This window comes from Astyanax mexicanus, chromosome 1, assembly GCF_023375975.1.
Source record: "Astyanax mexicanus isolate ESR-SI-001 chromosome 1, AstMex3_surface, whole genome shotgun sequence".
NCBI lineage: Eukaryota > Metazoa > Chordata > Actinopteri > Characiformes > Acestrorhamphidae > Astyanax > Astyanax mexicanus.
In genome coordinates this window covers 16,033,030-16,054,812 of record NC_064408.1, presented here as the reverse complement: position 1 = coordinate 16,054,812, position 21,783 = coordinate 16,033,030, and the positions used below count along the sequence as shown (strand labels likewise).

At 41.2% G+C, this 21,783-nt stretch overlaps 1 protein-coding gene across 1 annotated transcript in view; it reads left to right on the top strand.

Annotated features, from left to right (window-relative positions):
- The first annotated feature begins 218 nt into the window (after positions 1-218).
- adamts15a (ADAM metallopeptidase with thrombospondin type 1 motif, 15a) overlaps positions 219-21,783 on the top strand; it is a 42,886-nt gene continuing 21,321 nt past the window's right edge. Inside the window, exons 1-2 of the mRNA XM_007260492.4 lie at positions 219-1,459; positions 20,923-21,055. Coding sequence (XP_007260554.3) covers positions 548-1,459; positions 20,923-21,055 — 1,045 coding nt within the window. The 5' untranslated portion in view covers positions 219-547. The remainder of the gene's footprint in view (positions 1,460-20,922; positions 21,056-21,783) is intronic.

Below are 21,783 nucleotides of genomic sequence, written 5' to 3'. Positions count from 1 at the left end.
AAAGAACCAAAATGCATTTGTTGGAATGGGTGTGCACAAACATTTGTACATATGGTGTAGGTTGAGTTGCACATGAGTGAGCATGACTGCATGATTCATTCCTTAAAACACACACACGCACACTGCCACACACTCAAACACTCTCGCGCTCCAGAGTGGGCGTACTCGTGGCGCGCGCGCGCATCACAAGCTGACTCTACGCGGCGGAGGAGTGCGAGAGAAGCTCAGCCGCGCCTCCACCCAATCAGCGCGCAACCTGTTTACGTATGACGCGTGCTCATAAAGGCCACGAGCAGCCGACAAAGCAGTAGAAGAGTGGAGGAGAAGAGAAGAGCGCGAGCACACACACAGGCACACACAGAGAGAGACAGACAGGTGGGACCGAGCGAACAGTGGAGAAGGGAACGGAACGGAATGGATCGCGCGCACCAGTGGTCTCGGCACTAAGAGACGTACACGCGCACTTATTGGATTTAAATAGTTTTTTTTTTCACTTTTAGCCTCCTCGTGATCGATCATCAATAGCCCATCTCATCCTATAGCAGCCATGCGCGTGCCCGTCAGGACTGCCATCCATCTGCTCGTGCAGTGCGTTTTCCTCGTGCACTGCGCTCCCGAGACGCAGCTGTGCGTGCCCGTGCGCTTGGACACCGAGCACACCGACTTCTCCTTGTTTGGCACCGCGAGCGCGCACCCGCGTTTTCGCGTAAGCGCGTTCGACCAGGACCTCGTGCTCGAGCTGCACCCGGACTCTTCTTTCATTGCGCCGGCACTGGTGGAGACGCGCGCTGCGAACGTGAACGCGAACGCGCAGTTGAGCCGGTGCTTTTACGCGGGGAGCGTGAACGCGGACGAGCTCTCGTACGCGGCGGTGAGCTTGTGCGGCGGCATGCGCGGCGCGTTTGGGTACGGCGGATGGGAATACTTCATAGAGCCCACGCAGGGCGCGGAGGGCGCGCACCTGATCCGGCGGCGGCGCGCTGACGGAGAGCGGCGGTGCGCGGTGGACGGAGACGCCGGTGGTTCCAGCGCGGCCGTGGCGCGCGCTCTGGGCAAGCTGCAGAAGCGCGCACAGGAGGAGAACCAGGAAGACGAGGACCAGGAGAACGCGACTGCGCAGAAGAGCCGCGCCAAGCGCTTCGCCTCGGTGCCGCGCTACGTGGAGACGCTGGTGGTCGCGGACGAGTCCATGGCCGACTTCCACGGAGAAGACCTTAAGCACTACGTGCTTACGCTGATGTCCGTGGCCGCGCGCCTCTACAAGCATCCGAGCATCCTCAACCCAATCAACATCGCCGTGGTGAAGTTCCTGGTGATCGGAGACGAAGACAAAGGGCCCAAGGTGACCGGAAACGCGGCCATGACCCTGCGCAACTTTTGCACCTGGCAGAAGAAGATGAACAAGAACAGCGACAAGCACCCGGACTACTGGGACACGGCCATCCTCTTCACTAAGCAGGTAAGCAATGGGAAGGGGTAGAAATGCTCATACGCACCGATAGGGGGCGATCCAGCTATAGTCCAACCGAGCGTGCAATCTGCAATATTCTCCCAAACAGCTGGATGCAGTTTATGTATTATATTCCCAACAAACAAACTACCTGACAAACACGCTGAAGAGCTGCTGATGTACCTCAAGACCCTGGCTTGGGAATTCCACAATCTAGTGTTAACACTGACTGAGGGCCACTGATTACAGTTTATGTTCTTAGTCCAGAGAAGAAAAAAACAAATGATGATAACTGGACCAATGCAGATTTGAACATTTGACCATTGAAGTGTTTGATCTCCAACAGCAGTCTTGCATGCAGTTCAGGTCAACAGTGCAATTCTAGGATCAGAGGGTTAGGGGCGCTGAAAACCAAGGAACCCAGCCCCATCGCTCTCCCGTTAAAAAATAAAATAATTTAGATTCAAATCAGACAAACAAACTATTATGTACAGGAACAGGATTGATTCTTTTCATTAGATAAGAATATAAAACAGTTTGCTATACTTTATAAAAAAATCCCTCATCGTCATCTAGTCTAATTTAAATAGCTAAAATCTGAAAGCTACTCAAAACTCAGTACAGATAACATTAATGAGCTCATACACGGACAGACAGTACTAGTCCAGCACCTCACCATAATATAATAAACACTCAGTCCAGTTTAACCAGTGTCTGATTATCAGCCTGCAGCGTTAGTTAGCTTACAAAATTTAAAAACAGTCTTGGAAGAAGTTCAGAACATTGAATCCAAAAATGCAGTAGAATCCATAGAAAAACGACCACAAATTATCTGTCCAAGCAAACAAACTGCTGTAGTGCATAGTTGACAAGTACAAAGCAGTATTGCATACACTTCAAATATGTGCTGCTATTCTAGAATGTGCTTAATATTAATAAGGGGTTCCTGGCCCACTTATCTTACCACAAAAAATAACTGACTGTTTAAAACTTAAACAAATACAGCACAACAATCAGTATAGCCCATTGAACGTTTTAATTGGCTCTTGTTGGCTCAGGAAGTTTTTTTCTTGTGAAAGACCCTGCTTTTAACCGTTTTACTACAACAGGACAAAAAATATATATTTTAAAAATAGCTTACCAATCTACATGCTACCTTTGTAAATCATGTTACTGTTTAGATCAGATAAAAATAAGTTTTTGCTTTACAGAATATTTTATATGACATTTTTTAAATGTCAAATGTTATAAAATGCAATGATTCTTATTTATTCTTATTTAAAAAAGAAGAAACTACATTTTTGACAGTCCTCTATCAGTACCACTGCGGCCCACTGGGGGGCCACAGCTAACAGGATGAAAACCAATGATCTAGAAGAAACAATGATAATGCCTTACAGCTACATAAACCATAATAAACCATCATAACAAATGATACAAACCTACTTACATAGTATACCTCATAAGGGTAATTATCTGGGCAAAATTTCAGGTTCAACTTATTATGAGAGCCTAACATATTTCAAACTAGCGGAGTATCTGATAATTGGGTCAGATCAAGGTCAGATCGAGTTCATTCCTCTTAGTGTGACTGACAGGGGTCAGTTCACTTCTGGAAATGTTACTGGGTGCATCACAAAGGCCTTTAGTAAAGTGTTAGATCATTTATGGTTATTCAGTAATGTTTGGTGTTGTTATGGAATCAATGCTGCCGAGAGGGGGTGCTTTTCATGGCGGGGGTGTAGATTTCTGCACTACCTGATGAATTCAGCATCCTTACATGCAGAAAATTCATTAGAAAATCAAGCAACAACCAACAGCACCAAGCGGAACAGCCTTGCATACTTTTAATCTAGAAAAAAACAATGGTAATTCCTCCAAACTGAAGGGCTTGGGTTTTGGTCACGTCAGGGGTCACCTCACTTCCAGCAATGTTTGACAACTATCAACGCATGAAAAGACTTATAAAGATGTAGGTGTTATGTAGCCTCATGAATGCCGTCCCTCACAGTTATACCCAACAAAACAGCAAAACAACTAACCAGAAGCAGGGTCACACTGACCACATCTTCTCCCCTGCTCTCTGGCTGCGCAGTGGACAGGCTGCAACAGGAGCAAGCTCCCCTGTTAACCTCCTGTCCCCCAAGGCATCACCCAGGGTTCACGAGATGTTGTTATAGTCAAGGGTCAGAGGCTATGTCCAGAGGCTAGTGCCCCCTGTTGGCTAAAAGAGAGGATGTGAAGAATGTGCGAAGACCTGGAGAGAGCCACAAATCACCCAGGCTGCATAACTCCTATAGCGTAACTGATCTGAGGTCAGCCTAAGTGGGGTCACTCGGTCTGGGTCTGGGTTATGGCATGTTAGGCTTTGGCTGGAGAGGGCTGGAGGAGCTGCTTTGTTATGCTGTGGATATGAGCTTGACTTTGTAGTCAAGTGCTGTGTGAAGTTTAAATGGCTGTTTGGTTTTGACAAATACTGTTCTAGTAGTGTCAAGTTCTAACCTGGATCAGAAAGCCTAGAATATTTAATTTCCTTGCCTAGATCCTGATCACAGGCATGGGATAGATATAGTAATCCATTTTTTTTTATCCATCAGCTCTAGTAAGGATACATCATTGCCTTGTGGTACCATAATAACAGACTGTAGGACCCATAGGACCACCAGAGTTGGTAATATTTGGGTAGTGGGTCATTCCTAGCAATGCAGCATTGTGCTGTGTGTATGGGTAACTTAGATGCAGCAGTGCTGCTGGAGTTTTTAAACACTGTCTAGTACATTCTATTACTTTATTACTCTATCACTCTATTAGACACTACTCTGTCTCTCTAGCTGCTCTACCATCTACAGTCATTGGCGTAGGAACCAAGGCCATTCAATATAAGAAATAGGTGGATTTGCCCCCCCCCCCAAAAAAAAACAAAAACAAATACAGCCGAAAAAGCAGAAATTGCTTTAAAATAAACTTTTATTTTGATAGTGCACCAAAATCTGCACTCCCGCCATTAAAAAAAGCACCCCTCTCACATTTATCTTCACTTTTATAAAAAAAACAGTACATGCTGCCAAGAGGGGATGTTTTTTTTGTTTTGGGGGGGGGGGGGGGGGGGTGCAGATTTTGGTACTACCATCATGACGAATTCAGCACGCCTGCAGGTGACATGTTTCTTTTTCCTTATCTCATAGAAGACAGCATAGCTTAGAAAAGAGTATTTCTTGGATATTTCCCTTTTCTAAGTAAAGTTAAAGCCAAGAACATGTGGGTGCATGCTCCTGAGAGGAGATGCTTTTCCTAGCGGGGGTGCTGAATTTGGTACAACACCGACTTTACACAGGAGGTCAGTGATGAGAGCAATGAATCGCAACAATAACAATAAACTGCAATAAAATAAAATTTTGGGTAATGTATTGTTCTTCTAACAGACTGGAAGGGTTTGGGTTATCTGATGTTTATATTAACTGCTGCCAAAAATCTCTATTACATTATTCTATTACATTATTCTATTACATTATTTTAATAAAAGAACCCTATTGTAAGATCGTAAGTGCTTTCAATAGAAAAAAATACAGCGTTGAGTTTTTTAAAAAGAGTATACAACAGAATTGCCAATGCATAATAATAATAGTAATAATAATAATAACCAAATATATTATATTATTTTAAATATTAGATGATAACTGATAAGTTTTTGTCATATGTGTATTTGTCTACAGCAGATGTAAAGATGATCAATTAATCAATCATAATCAATCAATCAGTCTTTATTTAAACTTGGAGTACCTTGAGGGTGGCCCTTATTTACAATGTAGCCAAGCAATTACATAGGGAAGGGATTGACATTATTTTTTAATATTAAATAAATAATAATAATAAAGATTAATTAGAATTAATAAGATAAGATATTATAAAAAAGACAGATAAACAAATAAGGTAAAAAAAGGATTTAAGAGTAGAAATCCTAAAATCATATGTAAAAAAAAATTCAAAGTTAATAAAACCAATAAAATGCATCTACAGATGAATAAATAAAATTAATCAAACAAAAGAGTAAAATATAAATAAACAATAACTAAAAATATTAAAAGAAAGGAAAAAACAATAAAAAAACAAAATATAAAAAAAAGTAAAACAGTGGCAGGCTGTCTGAAGGTGCATTAATGGCTGTAGAAACAAGGAGGTGGTCATAATGTTATGCTTGATCAGTGTACTATATGTTGAATCGCTACCACAATGAATCATCTCACCACCATAGTCCTAAATGCTTAGTTTCATTTCACTGCCAGTCCACATACACAGCGGCAGGCACAATTACAGCATGGCAAAACAAAGCCCAGCTTTAGCGTAACTTCTCAACCTCCTTCGTTTATTTGTTGAACTGAATATGCAGAGAGAAACACCAGGCTTTGCACCGATTCACCCCAAACAAACTCAACTGAACTCAACTTTCTCCGTCAGCTGTTGCTCGGGAACACCCACATGTGCGGACGCCCTGCCAGCCCCTCACACGCCAAATGAGCGAAGGCTTTTTTTTTCCTCCCCGAAAGCTCCTCCGAGTCACACATGGCCGTCTCAGCTGGTCAGATCTCCCGGGACCCTGCAGTTCTCTCGGTCCAGGCCAGCGGTTCCGGTGGCAGTCGGGGGTTTAGCTACACTTTCCCTGCCGTCGGCCAGAGCGAGGTGTGGGAGAGAGAGAGAAACCCAGAGAGCGTGCAGGTCCCTCCCTGCATTCTTCTGCTTATTGCACTCATTACTCTATACAGATAGAGAGGTGTCCTGACATTTTTGGTGTGCAGAGAGCCACTGCAGGCCAGAGGGGGTGGGGCTGGGTGTGGGAAGTCAGGAAGTCAAGAGTAGTGAAGTGTCATGGCTTTAAATTGGGCGGACTGAGAGTAAGGGGTTAGGGATGAATAGTTGGAACATATGGATGGTTAGAAGCTTTGGTTGGATGGAAAAAGAGAAAGTATAAGTGGATACGGATGCATAAATCCATAGATAAATAGGTGGTTGATGAGATGAATGGATGGTGGTTTGGATGGAGGAGTGGATAAGTGGATGGACCATAGGATTTATGGATGGATGTATGTATGCCTGGATGAGTCTATGGAAGTTGGAATGAATGAATGACTGAATGAATGAATGAGTAGATGTTTGGTTGAATGGAACTGAGATGAAAAGAAGAGTGAATAGGCAGGTGCTACGTATCTTTACATACATTTAATAAAGGTATACATACAAAACTAACAACATAAATACTTAATGGCAATGACTTATCAATCTATAGCCAGTAACTAAGTTTTTACTTAGACAAAGATAGTAAATGAATCAATGCATTTTTTAAGAGATGTAAATAAGTTTAGCCCATTTTAATACTTGGTTACCTCATTACCTTCTTTATAACAAACCTTTTTTTGTGTCAGAAAGCCCTTAGTACTCTTGGTACTATCAAAAAAACCCAAAACACCACCAAAACACAGTCAGTGAAGTCAATAATTACACTTAATGAAGACCAGTGGGTTGGTATTTGTCTGACATATAGAATAACTCACAAAACAACACAGTTTGGTTGTCATACACTGGAAAAAATATAAGTTAATTGAGAGTTTTAGGGTTTTTTCAGTTTATAACTGTGAAGGAGCCCCTGTGAGAATGCTTTGAGGTGTCATCAAGAAAGTTTTAGATGCTCCAAATAACATTTATTTCTAAAAATAAACATTTCTCAAAAGTTTACCTTCAGTTTTAAACTGAACTGCTAAAACTCTCCCAAGGAACTTTAGGAAGGCTTGAGAAACACCAGAAATAAACTTGAATCAAGTTTATTTCTTGGACTGTGTGATTCTTCATAGGTGTGCCATTGTACAGTGTATATGTTTCCTTAATTTCCAATGATTACAGACAAATCCAGCATGAGAAACTGGTTTCAAAGTCCAGATTTCATAACCTGGACTTTTAATAAAGGGGATCAAATTCCTTTTTAATGACTAAAATCTACAAAATAATTCAAATAATGAACCCTGATCTTTTAAAAGCAAACCCAAACTCAAACTCAAATGTGGATAAACTTGTGTATGTCCTAAAGGGTGGATTTCATGGTATAAAGCCAGATGGCCCTGGTATGCATGTAAACAGGACTATAAATGGACTAGTCTTTTATACAGCTCATGAAATTGGTCATAAATTGGTTCGTTTTTTTTGTCCAAAAATGTTAAGAAGGGCAATTTTGTGCATGGATACATAGGGCCCATTTCCCAAAGAGGGTTTAAGCCTAATCCTGGACTTTACAGGAGTTTAAATGAAATGGAAATCCAATGAAAGAAAATATGAAGTCTAGGTCTAGGCTTAATCCCTGTCTGGAACATCATCAATTATGGTCAGTGTATTCTTTGGTATACTTTTCTTTCAGCGGAAATTCACCATTCGAAATGCTGTGTAGTCCAAAACTAACCTTAATCCCAATCCGGGAAACTGACCAATAGCGTCTAAATCTCAACTAGTCCAGGTAATGAACAATTGAACAATTGAAGTGCATAAATATAAACATAGCTAAATAAAAACACCTCCAAAACAATGCATATTGATGACATTTTCAACATCTGTCAGTGATCTGTTAGTCCGTCTTCCAGCAAATCTGATTCTGCATCAGATCCTATAGAGCAATCCAGATTTCCCCCAAATTCTGCCCTGAGGTAAAAGCTTGTGAGATCAGGTTTCTACCCTTTATGAGTTTAACAGACAGAGAGGCGAGCTGAGTTGGCCGAGCCCGAGCCCCTCTGAGAACTCTTGACATGTGATCTGATCAGAAACGCTGCACGCCCCTCACAGCAGCTATTGCCTTATGTCATTCTGATGATGTCTCAAGTAAGGTTATGTCATGCCACGGGTCTTGTCATGTTTGGGAAGTTTCTCACGTCGGCAGTTTTACGGCACAGAGAACGCAAGGCTTTATACAACCACCTACAGAGAGAGGAAATTGCAATAGCTATTGCAGAATCAATCATGCCTCTAATTTGAAGGAAAAAGGAGAACAACGGCTCAGGCCTTCAGTAACACCGACTTAAGCAGCTCTTATATTTCCCTTTCTCCCATGCGGCCGAGGGAAAGGCCCTTAAACTCTGCGATACAACAGATGAAACAAGCAGAAATGTCCAATTTCTGCAGGATCTTCCCTCAACCACACTTACAGCTGGGAACAATCTGACTTTCCTCTCCCCACTCCCTCTCCACTCCTCCACCCATCCCATCCCTGCAGAACAAGCCTGTTTCACATTACCACAGAGGAAAAATGGAAAGAGAAAGAGGGGACCCCCCCCTTTCCACCCCCAAATCCCATTTCGTAAAGGCCCACCTGCTGCATCAGGCCCTTCTCAGCTGCAGCCTCGGGAACGTCTCTCTCTGGGGTGCTGCTGCGCTACTTCCCAGTCGTTCACTTTTCCCATTACAACACTTTTCACTACAGCCTCCTTCCTCATGCCCAACGGCCCTGCTGTCTCCAGGATGTGCCCTCTGCACTCAGGGAGCTAGTACGTTGTGCGGTTTCCTCTTTCAGGTCTTGGCAAGCGCAATAAATTCCTAATATTCCGTCTAGACGCCTTCACATCACCTCTGATTAAGGTAGTGTTCACTTAGAACTACTGTGGATTAGCACTTCTACTAATGCTCTACTTTGGTCAGAGCTGATTATAAGGTCCAAAGCTTTGGATGTATGATATATCAGGACACATTTTGGAGTTTTGTGGAGTTTGTGATTGTGTTTCTTCAGTTTGTTGAGATATTACTAAGGATAAACCAAAATATATTGGTTTGATTGAAACCAAAACCAACAAAATGCAACATTCTGGCAAATACCTATTACCAAACATGTTGTTTTTTGTCAAATTTGCCATCATTCACCATTAAAGAAAGTTTAATATTGTAATTGTAAATGTTCCTGTCTTGCTTTTTTCAAAGAAAAAGCAAGTGAAAAACTACCTTTTAAAAATATGTATTGCACATTTAACATTTTAATAAGCCAGCAGACATGCAATACCAACAAAACACAGTACCTCACAGCTCTAATCTCAGTATTTCAGTAGTGCTATTCTAATCACACATTTAGCTAATTAGCTCCCACAGTCATACATTTACCTCAGTAATGCTTTTTTAATCATACATTTACCTTAGCAGTCAAGTCCCATATATTAGTGGAATTTATCGTAGACATTCCATTGGTTAACAGACAAATAAGACACGAGTAACAAATAAATAAATAACTAAGGCTAAGCTAGCTCAGTTAGCATTACTATCCTAGACCTTTCCAGCTTGTATCTTTCAACTGGAAAACAGACAGTTTGTGAAATGGTAACATACTCTTACTAAGCGTGAAAAGTGATGCCGAATGCTTAAGTTTCTTTAATAAAAGTAGAGTAGAGCAAGAAAAATGAACTTAAACATGCAGTTCTTTAGCTGTTTTTGTTAGCTTGGTCCCTGCTCTGATATGCAATGCCATCAGGGACTGGGGCAGAAGGGGTGGAGTTTGGGCATTAGAGGAAATGCTGCATTATGAATTCAAATAAAGAAGTACATTATTAATATAAATAATGTATCCTTTTCCACTTATTTGACACTGAAATATTTTTTTTGTTTGCCATTTTCAGCCAATATTTTGGTTGCAAAATATCCAGTGCATGCCTAGGTATTATTAAATGTAATATTTTTATTAGTAGTACTTAGTGAAATTAATGCTTACCCATTAGCACATAGTCAACTTTGGAAAGCAAGCAATGGCATGTCTTGCACAGCCAGTGCGATCGTTGACCTCGCTTCCTCTTCTGCGATTGCTTAAGAGTCTCCCAAGCATGGCCAGCACTTCATAAGATCCATCACAAACCATGTCATGCATCTTTTTTTAAAATAAAAAACAGAACAGGGACTGTTACCAAGATCCTGGCACTGAGTGAGGACTTCCATAGTGATTCTGAGAGGCCTTGTAGATCATTCACAGAGCTGAACATGCAACATGGAATATCTTACCATCACATGGTTGACTCACAGCAGATTTCACAGAGCCTCGAGCAGAGCAGTGAGCAGTGAGTGTAGCAACAGGGGTGCATAAAGGCATTGTGGACATATGGGTGTCTGATACACTATTACTGTGTACCCCAGGGGTTCTGAACTGGTCTGAGGCAGGGACCCACATTTTTCATAGTCATAAAGAGTTTATATGAATGGGGTTTAGGTAATTTGTCACCTGGATTGTTGAATTAGATCATCACAAATTAACTGTTCGTTTAAGTTAGTTGTGACTAGATTGGGACCACTTGTTCTTAATGGTTCCTTAATTAGGGCTGAACAATGAATAGTTTTTTAGTTGAAATTGCGATTTGAATGGATGCGATTTTTCAATCGCATGTTTAAAGACACAGCCTGCTTTTCCAGAGACGCGTCACGACATTGTGGCAGGTTTGCTGTGACATTACCGCATCCGTAGATTACATATATATATATTTTTTTTTCCTTGAAATTTAAAAATAAAACTGGCAACCACATTTAATCTTAGAACCCTGGGAATATTTTATGTGAAAAGAAGTTAATATAATAATATTTGATAGATATGTTAAAGGAGAAATTCGGTGTAAAATGGACTTTTACAAAAGTACTTACCTTTGATGAATAGCACACCTCCGTTCTCCCACAGTGTTCCCAGGTACAGAAATTTTAACAGTTTGTCCAAACACCCTTCAGACTGGGTGACACGGGGCATATTTAGTCCCAATAAATCACTTTTTCCAGCTCAAAGTATCTCCACACCTTATTTCTAGAATCTGGAGAGCCCTGACATTTAAAACGAGGCATTAATAACTTAAAATATACAAATGTGGCGGCGCACAGAGCTAAAACTAGCGTTATAGGATGTGAACAGTGTTTTTTAAAAAAGTTCTTGTGCAATTTTTAAGTTATCAATGCCTCTTTTTAAATATCAGAGCTCTCTTTAACTTCTAGCAAGGAGTTGTGGAGCTAGTCAGGTGTGCTGATCATTAAAGGTAAGTACTTTTTGTCATGTTTTACTACACCAAAAGTCCATTTTACACCAGAGTTCTCCTTTAACCATTAAAACAGGTTTAGGGTTTAAAAGATTAAAAATAATCACAATATAAATCGCAATCGCAGTATTCTGTGGGAAAATCGCAAATTCTATATTTTGCCCAAAATCGTGCAGCCCTAGTCTCAATGTAGTTGTAGTGAAGTCTGATTTACCTGGACTAAAAAGTTCACACTCTCAAAAAAGAGGGCTGGAATTCGGGAGAGCACAGGACCAAGGAAAACAAATAGTTAAAGAGCGAAAGAGAGAAAGAAAGAAAGGAAAAAAGAAAAAGAGAACGATACAAACGGAACAGTTTGTATTTTCTAAAAAGAGTAATGAAAGTCGTATGTTTTCTCCATTGGGTGCCAACTGGGTCAGCAAAGGAGAGAGAGTCGCCCCTCCTTCTGCATTCTGCATGCCGTTAATGGAGAGGTCTTGCCAGGCCTGGAGGAGATGTCTGGGAGCGATGGAGGCGTTACACAATCCCAGAAACACCTCTGATCTGAGCTCAGCGCTGCCCACTGCTCTCCGCACTCTAACCGCTGAGGTTCAGAGAGTGTTTTTGCCCATGACTTCCTTCATGAATTTTGTGTCAAAGCTGGTTACGCTCTATTAAATCCAGACTGACACCCACAGCTAAATTAGAGCATCCACAGCTCATTTTAAGAGGATAATATGACATCAGGCACCCGTCTGAAGGAGGTATGCTTTACTGTGTTGGCCGGCCGGTTCTATCTGCACACGACCGCAAAGCCTTGTAGGGTTTGGTAATGTAATTAGGTAAATTTCTCTTTTTTTCAGTTGTTTTTGTATATACTTGTTACCAAGAGTGAGGGCTGACTCATTTGGGCATGCGTTTGGAGCTGGTGATGGAAACACCCAGAAGCTAATGAGGCCAGAACTGCGGTTAGCTTTAAAACAGAGTGGGTGTATGCACACAATCTCACACCATTCCTGTTAAACCTTTCAATGCTAGCATTGGAAAAGTGTTCTATATATTCTAGATACAGAGAACCAGTCAAACGCTGTAACACTTTCTGGTTACACATTTACTGGCTTTTCTTTATTTCTTAATTCATTTTCTATTACAAGAACACTTGAATCAGTTAATTCACAGTAAGTAACAAACTCGTCCTGAGGTAAAGCTAGTGTACAGTAGCTGTAGCAAAAATATATGATGATTTATGATGGGAAGAAAACCTGTTGGAGGCTGCAAAAGACTTCAGACTGGAAAGGAGATTCACCTTCCAGCAGGACAATGACCCTAAACATATGGCACAGCCAGAGCTACCATGAAATGGTTTGTATCAAATCATTTCAAATGATATTCATATTCAGACACTCTCCATCCAAACTTGCTGAGCCGGAGCTGTTTTGCAAAGAAGAATGAGCAAAAATCTAAAATCTCAGTCTCTAGATGCGCAAAGCTGGTAGATACATAACCTAAAATACTTGCAGCTGCAAAAGGTGGCTCTACTTAGGATTGATATAGGGGGCTGAATACTTTTGTCAAACGTCACACTTTTCATTTTTATTTAATTAAAACCATGCATCATTTTCCTTCCACTTCACAATAATGTGCTACTTTGTGTTTGTCTATCACTTAAAATCTCAATAAAATACAGTTACTAGAAATAGATAGATATAAACTAGTAGTGCAGAATAGAAAACAACAAAATAATGTAATAGGGAATCTCTGTAGAGAGGGTGTGTCTGTAGAGATGGGGAAGTGTCCATGGAGTGACCAGAGTTGTCGGAATGATGTGTTGTGTTGGCCTATCACTCAATCACTCAAAATCTCAATAAAAGACAGTTACTGCAAGTTTATGGTTGTAAGGTGACAAAATGTGATTAAGCTCAAGGGGTATGAATACTTTTGCAAGCCACTACAGTATATTAAATATTGAAACCAGGGCTCCATGAGTCAGGATTCACTGCTCTGGAGAGTACATATTGTGTGTTGTTGAGTTGTGTTGGAGGACCTGGAGGGCCCTGAGGACCTGATAATGATGAACTGACAAGCAGAAGTGGTTCTACTTTAGAAAGCTCTCTAAAGAACCCTGTACTTTGTACTTTGGATGGTCCCAACTTTCACACAGGGCCATTTTCCAGCAGGATCTTTGGTTCTTCTGGATGCAGTTTATCCAGCCCCTCCTGAACCCAGAACCGCAGATAATCAGACACAGACAGAGAGTCCCATCTTGATCCAGCTCTTTGTAGAGTCTTAGAGCAATACTCCCGCATGGTTTATTGGAATGCCATTAGGCTGAATGAGAGAGCTCATTGTGTGAGACTTGTTTTAATGCTTTTAATGCTTAATACTGCATAAGGGCATATTGTAATAAGTGGGTTATTATCAGAATCCTGTACTTTTATCCCCTTAAAACTAAAAAAACAAAGTATGAATGTAATCTGGTATCACATTGCTTGAATGATCCATTATATGTGCCTTAGAGATTAAGCTGGGCTATCGTTCCACTAATATCTATTAAAAGCATCTGAACTCTTAACTAAATCTAAATGATTCTCAAAGAAATCTAACCTTAAACCTAACCCTAATAATAACCTCAATCACAACCACTAATCAACTATAAAATGTAACCACAATCCTACTGTTAGTCTAAAACTTAACTAAAACTAAACCTTAGTCTAACTCTTAAAGAATTTAGGTAGGTGTAAGTGTAACTTTCAATAGACAATCATTTATAATTAACTAGGAATTCAGTTACATTTAATTGACATTTAGTTGAAAGGTTGTTCAATGAGGAATAAACAAAGTGTTACTTAAACTCTATAAAACGTCATAGAAATCATGTTTTCCCAGCTCAATCACTTGCCATGCATGCTTCCACCCTGTCATGGCAAGCTGCATAATAGGGTGGATAATGACAAGCTGGAAAATTATAGTGAAAATTGGCATTTAAATAAAAAGTGGCTGAGTTAGGGGCGCCGAGGGGTCCAGCGGTCTAAAGCGCTGCCACTATGAGCGGGAGGTCACAGGTTCGAACCCCAGCTCATGCAGCTTTGCAGTCAAGCTGCCGGCACCTCAGAGGGAGCAAAATTGGCGCCGCTGGGTGGATGGCACTCTCTCTGCCCATCACTTCTAGGGTGATGTCCGCAGCACAGGGCGTCTGTGAGCTGATGTATCACAAAACTGAGCCGCTGCGCTGTCCACCGAGCGCACCAATGCTGCATCAGCAGCAGCTTGAAAAGAAGCGGTGGCTGGCTTCACATGTGTCGGAGGAAGCATGTGTTAGTCTTCAGTTGGGGCATTACTATTGATAGCGGGAGTCCTAATGAGTGGGTTGGATAATTGGTTGAGAAAATGAGAAAAATAAATAAATAAATAAAAAGTGGTTGATTTGCGTTCATACATTTTGATTTTCTATTTTTTTTTTATTATTATTGTGATATTTTACCATAACAGGGTGAGCAGCTTTAGATTTACCCCATCTAAGAATAGAGAAAATATGAGAAATATTTGGTGAAATTAATATAATTAACTGTTGAACATGCAGCAAGCATCTACAATCCCTTTTATGAAAGTTGAGATATGAGTTATGAGTCATTGATATCAAAGGTTTCTTTCTTAAAGAGGCATTTATAACCCAAGATGGGTATCAGTTAAAAGTTTGGACCCACTTTCTCATTCAGTGTTTTTTATTTTTTACCATTTTCTACATTGTAAATGAATACTGATGTCATCCAGACTATGAAGGAACCTATAAGGAATCATGTAGTAACTTAAAAGTGTTAAACCATCCAAAATACTCAAATTATGTATCCCGTGCAACAGAGGTAACTCTTGTTCTTTCTTTCTTGGGGCAGTCCTGATGAGTGCCAGTTTCATCATAACGTTTTTGATGATCATTGCAACTGCACTTAAGGATACTTTCAAAGTTTTTTAAAAAATTCTGATAGATTAACTAAAAAACCCACCTCCCACATTAAAGAAAAATTAGAGTAAAATTTAGGTTACAAAAATACTTATGAAGGTGAAGATTAAGGTGAAGTTTCCTCTATATTTGTAATAAGGTATTCATTGAAAATACACTTGGAAAATGTATTGTTTAAACAACTATGCTGCAGACACAAAAGGCACGTTATAGTGATACTGACCCGTGTACAACGCTTTCTCATAAATTGTCTCCCTCTGGTGCACTACACACTACAGCTGCTGCTGCGTAGGTGTGCAACTCCTCCAAAGTTTGACCACTTTGACTTTGATTGCTCATTCCCAAGTGTGGCAGAGAGGTTGTAGAGGACAAGCCCTTGGTCTTTTGTAGAACTTTCTTTGATTTCTACATTCTTCAAGACAAGAAACCACCAAAAATCAGGGCAACGAGGGCAAATTGAAGGTTTGTTCATGGTTGACCCACACAGACCCTGGTAACGCAACAGCTGGATCCTACTAAAACTACAAGAGGAGGTATAGCGGATGTTAGAAGTAGGTCACAGTTAAAAAACACGAGCTTGTTTCATAAAAAAAAGAATAGTTTTTCTTCTTCGTCTTCTCTTTTTTTTGTTGTTTCGCTCAAGCTGTCTAACGCTTTTTTGTTAATAGCCATCCTCCCTCTCACATACCCACATCTGGTTCGGGTTTTCAACAACTGCGGCACATAAACAATTTGTCACACTCATTTGGGATTTCGGCTTAGATAACGCTCTTTAGCGTTTTACTGATGCTGTCAGGATGTTTGGCTCCAGAATTGAAGCCTGGGATCCGAACTTATAGCCATAAAATGAATTCCATCGCTCTTCACATACAGTATATATATATCCTGTCTGTGTGCTAATGTACCATCACTAAGCATCTCCCCAAGGAGAGCTGATCTGGGAGCAGTGTCCACATGCGTGTGTGGATTTAGTGCTACACTAAGCTAATAGACCCTAAAACTGACCCTAGAACAGTCTGCAGAGGTCCATGTCGACATTATCTTGCAGCCTTTGACTTATTATATAAAGCAGTTCCAACTAGGGCTGGATAATATACTGTATTATAAATTTCGATATACAGTCTTATGCGAGATATAAAAAATGCTAATATTGTTGTTTAAAGGTGTGACCTTAAATGGTGTACCGTATTTTTTTGCACTATAAAGCATACCAAAGGCTCATTTTAAGTGGCACTAGTAAGGAACAGGGGTGTTGCCATGTTTCCCTTCTAATGCAGCTTGTAAAGCTAAGCTAACTAAAGTAAACAAAACTGTAATTCATAAAAAAAAAAATCAGACGAGTCAGACAAGTCAAACCAGTGCTGGATGTTAAGCTACACAGATTTCTTTACTGAAAACTGTTCATTTGGGTGAGTAAAGCACTTCCGTTTATTTACAGTAAGCTTAGATGGCTAGCACAGTTAGCTGGTAATGCTAATGCTGCTCCAACAGTGGTAGCCAGGGTTAGCACCAGACTACAGGCTAATAATACTCACCTCTGAATGGCCGAATGGCTAGCGCTTAGCAGGTGATGCTAATTTTGCTCCAGCAGTGCTAGCCAGGGGTTAGAAGCAGACTTCAGGCTGATAATACTCACCTCTGAATGCCCAAATGGCTAGAGCTTAGCGGTTAATGCTAATGCTGCTCCAGCAGTGCTAGCCAGGGTTAGCAGCAGACTACACGCCAATAATTCTCACCTCTGAATGGCTGAATGGCTAACTCTTAGCAGGTAATGCTAATACTGCTCCAGCAGTGCTAGCCGAAGTAGGTAGCTGACTACAGCATGATGATACTCACCTCTGAATGGCTGAATGGCTAGCGCTTAGCGGGTAATGCTAATTCTACTGGAGAATAAACTAAAACTCCTGTATAATGCTGCACTTCAGTGGAATGGCTTTACTGCTCCTTAATACCTGACTGGTAAAATACATACTCAAGATGCACCCAATTATGAGGCGCACTGATGATTTTTGGGGAAAATTAAAGTATTTAAAGTGCGCCTAATAGTCCGAAAAATACGGTACAGTATTCTGCAAATGTCGTAGAAATATCGTAATTAAAGAATGACATACATCGGTGCAGTCACTGAAACACCATTAAGAGTACAAGAAACATGTACAGCAATATACAGCATATTGTATTTTTTTTTACAAATGAACACTGATACATTTATATTCTATGAATGTTTTTTTTATATTGTATCATATAGCACTGCGGGGCGGCACGGTGGCGCAGTGGGTAGCACTTCCGCCTCACAGCAAGACGGCCTGGGTTCGATTCCCGGCTGGGGCGACCCGGGTCTTTCTGTGTGGAGTTTGCACGTTCTCCCCGTGTCTGCGTGGGTTTCCTCCGGGTTCTCCGGTTTCCTCCCACAGTCCAAAGACGGCACGTTCAGGCTAATTGGAACTTGATTGAAATTGCCCCTTAGGTGTGAGTGTGTGAGTGAATGTGTCTGTGTGTCTGTCTGTCTGTGTCTGTCTGCCCTGCGATGGATTGGCGGCCTGTCCAGGGTGTATCCTGCCTTCTGCCCGATGCCTGCTGGGATAGGCTCCAGCCCCCCAACCCCCCCCCCCCCCGCAACCCTTCACGGATAAAGCGGTTGACAATGAGATGAGATGAGATACAGCACTGCATATGTTGACACTGACAGTGTATGAGGTGTTAGTGTGTGTTGTACTGATATGAGTAGATCAGATACAGCAGTGCTGCTGTAGTTTTTAAACACCTCAATGTCACTGTTGGACTGAGAATAGTCTACCAATAGAGTGCTGTGGGTAGCATCCTGTGAACAATGATAAAGGACTAGAGGATGACCAACACAAACTGTACAGCCAGAGATATGGAGTTTCTTTCTCTGACTTTATCTATAAGGTGGAGCAGCTACTGTAGAAAGGAGTGTCTATTAGAGTGAACAGTGAATGCACAACACAGTGTTTAAGAACTCCAGCAGCACTGCTGTGATAAGAATGATCCACCACACAAATAATAGCTGATAATAAAGTATGCAGAGGAACAGATACAGGACTACAGTCTGTAATTACTGAACTACAGTTACTGAAGTGCTAATGGAGATGATAAAATGGATAATATGTGTAGAAACAGGGATATGGTCATGATGTTATGCTTGATCAGTATGTATATCACCAAATGTTTTTAAGCATTTCGAGATTTTCATTCTCAGATTCTCAGTTTTTAGTCACATCACCCAGTTCTATTGCCAGAACAATGCCCCTCACTGTCAATTAACTTAAATCCTGTACTGAGCGGTTGGTCAGCGAGGGTGTCGCACACTAGGATTTGCACGACAGAAAACCCTGTTATTAAGATGTACAATCGACAGGGATCAACAGATATTTCAGGCAAATGTGTTTTAAACAGTGCGGTAAGAAAATATAGGTCAGCTGGAAACTTCTCTCCCTTGGCCGGAGACACCGCATTTTAAGAGCAACGGTTACCTCATGTAGCAGAAAGAAAGAAAAAATGAGAGAGAAAAAATGAGAGAATTTTTTTAACAGGCCATCTGGAATATCTCTCAGCGAATCAAAAACACTTAGAATGAGATTCCAGAAAGAAAGGGAGATTGGATGATTGGCTCCTCAGGATGCTTTATGGTCTCTTAATCAGCAGGTCTATATTAACCACATTTCGAGGGTGATTTTTTGGACCGTGCCATGGCTCTGATAATGCCTTGCGTATGAGCTCGGATGAAGGGGATCTTTTAGCAGACTGGAATAGTAAATCAGGCTTCCTGAGTGCTCTCTTTGTGTGTTTGTTATTATTCAATTACACCAAATAGCTAGATTGGTCACAAATTGCTCGGCTTATAAAATATGGACACAAACAAGGAAGTAATTTGCCCGGAATCAAAGAGCCCAGTTTGCTAAATGCTTTCCTGAAGTCCTGTTTATTTTCACGCAAGATATCGCCTAACCAGTTTACTCTCATTCTGGTGTAACAAATAGTTCTTTTTTTACTATATTTTTCCTATTTTATTTCTCATTTTTATCCCAAATTTATACCCAAATCACTCATTAGGGACTCCCCCTATCACTAGTGATGCCCCAACACACCAGGAGGGTGAAGACTAGCACATTCCTCCTCCACACATATCATGTTCCGATACATCAGCTCACAGATGACTTGTGCTGATCGACATCACCCTTTGGAGTGATGAAGAAAAAAAGAGCACAATCTACCCACCCAGAAAGAGCAATGCCAGTTGTGCTCTCTCAGGGCTCCGGCAGCTGATGGCACAAAAAGCTACATAAACGGGATTCGAACAATCGATCTCTCGATTGTAGAAGCAGCGCTTACCCAACCCACTCCCCTTATATCACTAGTAATATAACACTATTTTAATAACACTAGGATGCAGAAGACTGGCACATGTCTCCTCGACACGTTACGATACATGTTTCCAATTGTCGCTAATGATGTAGAATCACTTTGTTGACCAGCGTTTTTGAAGGAACTTGCTGAATCTCCAGCTCTGATACATCAGCTAACAGATGCCTGTGCTGACCCACATCACACTAGGAGTAATGTGGAAAGAGAGAGCGCCATCTACCCACCCACACAGAGAGCAAGGCCAAGTATGCTCTCTCTGACTCCGGCTGCTGATGGCAAAGCAGCATGATCTAGGATTCTATGATACTGGAGATTATCTCTATCATTCTAGTGACAGCGCCTTACTCTGCTGGACCACTTGGACCAATTCTGGAAGTGTTCCTGAACTTATGCAGTGATTTCCAGTGCACAGTCTGTACAGCCTGTTTTAAAGCAGTGTCACCTGAGGACCCAAAGATCACCAGCATCCAGTATTGACTGTGGATGGTGTCATATCCAACGTCTTCTCAATTGTTGAGGAATGTTTTGTATCTGAAATATTTCCGTAATTATTAGATGCATTAAATTTCAAATTGGGTGAACCTTTGCCGATTTTGCTTTGGAGAGAGTCTGTTCTATTTATATCCAGTCATGTGAGTTAGTTAGAGTTTGATTCTGTTGATACTGTTGTTATTAGTACCACATACCACTTACTCTGCTGCCTTTGTCCCACTTTTTGGAATGTGTTGCAGGCCTGAAGTGCAGAAATGGATGTAGTCGCTTTGATTTCACATTTGATTGGGAACATTTTAAAGGGAACATAGACTCTGGGAGTGTTCCCTATAGGGAACATTGGGTTTTGGAACACTGTTATGTCATTGGCAGTGCTTGCCAAGTAATGGGCACTGTACAATTTTCCAAACCGTTATCTTGTTAAAGCGCTGTTCAACTAACCTTTTGTTCTTAACATGGATGTGTCCTACCACTCTATGCAATTCTACATGCAGTGCTCCAATTTCCAATTAATGCTTCTAATAGGAACTCACTCTGGACTTTTGGATGTTTCCATGGAGTCTAGGACCTGTGTGGTCTGACAAATGACTTCCATGTACAGTTGTCCATAATTCTTCTCTAATGTTCTCTGTCTGATCCAGGATCTGTGTGGGGCCTCCACCTGTGACACTCTGGGCATGGCAGATGTCGGCACCATGTGTGACCCTAAGAGGAGCTGCTCTGTGATTGAGGACGATGGTCTGCCATCCGCGTTCACCACTGCCCATGAACTCGGTTAGTATGTTTCAGGTCAAGATGTGCAAGAGAAAAATCAGCTGTGGCTTTAGGCCAAGGTTGAGATTATAGAGGTTTTGGTATCACTTTGGGTTACAGTTAAGTGTAGAGTTACATTCAGTAGAGAATCATTTAATAGTTCAGTTACATTTAATAGACATACAGTTGAGTGTTAGTTAAATGTTAGTTGAGCATCTATGATGGACCATTCAAGTAAAGTGTTACAAAGGGTTTTAACAAGTTAAAGTGGGAACATCAAGGTCTTTGAATGGGTTGAACATACTGAACTATCATACTTATAGTTGCAAAAATAGTTGCACCCAGAAAGAAGTGTTGAATTACACTGCTATTTGGAAGGAAGATAAAGGTTGCCAGGAACATTGGAAACAGTTAAAAGCAAAATGTGAATAAGCATTGTCCTTTTGGAAATGCACACCAGACTGGTTGCAGCACCTCATTAATGTAACGCTGGTCTGTCAAAATGCCTGTAAAGAAGGACAAAGGTGATTTGACAATTGCATCCTACATAAAAGTAGCAAGCCTTTTGGACATGTGATGCATGGCAGCAAACCAGTGATCTTGGTGCTCACCACAGTGCCTCCATACATGGATTCATTGGCGCATCTCCACCAAGACAAGCTGAAGATTGAGGTGGGTGAAGTGGGTCATTGAAGATGAAGCCATTCTGATCACTCCAAGACATTCTGGCAGAACTACCCACCAAGGTT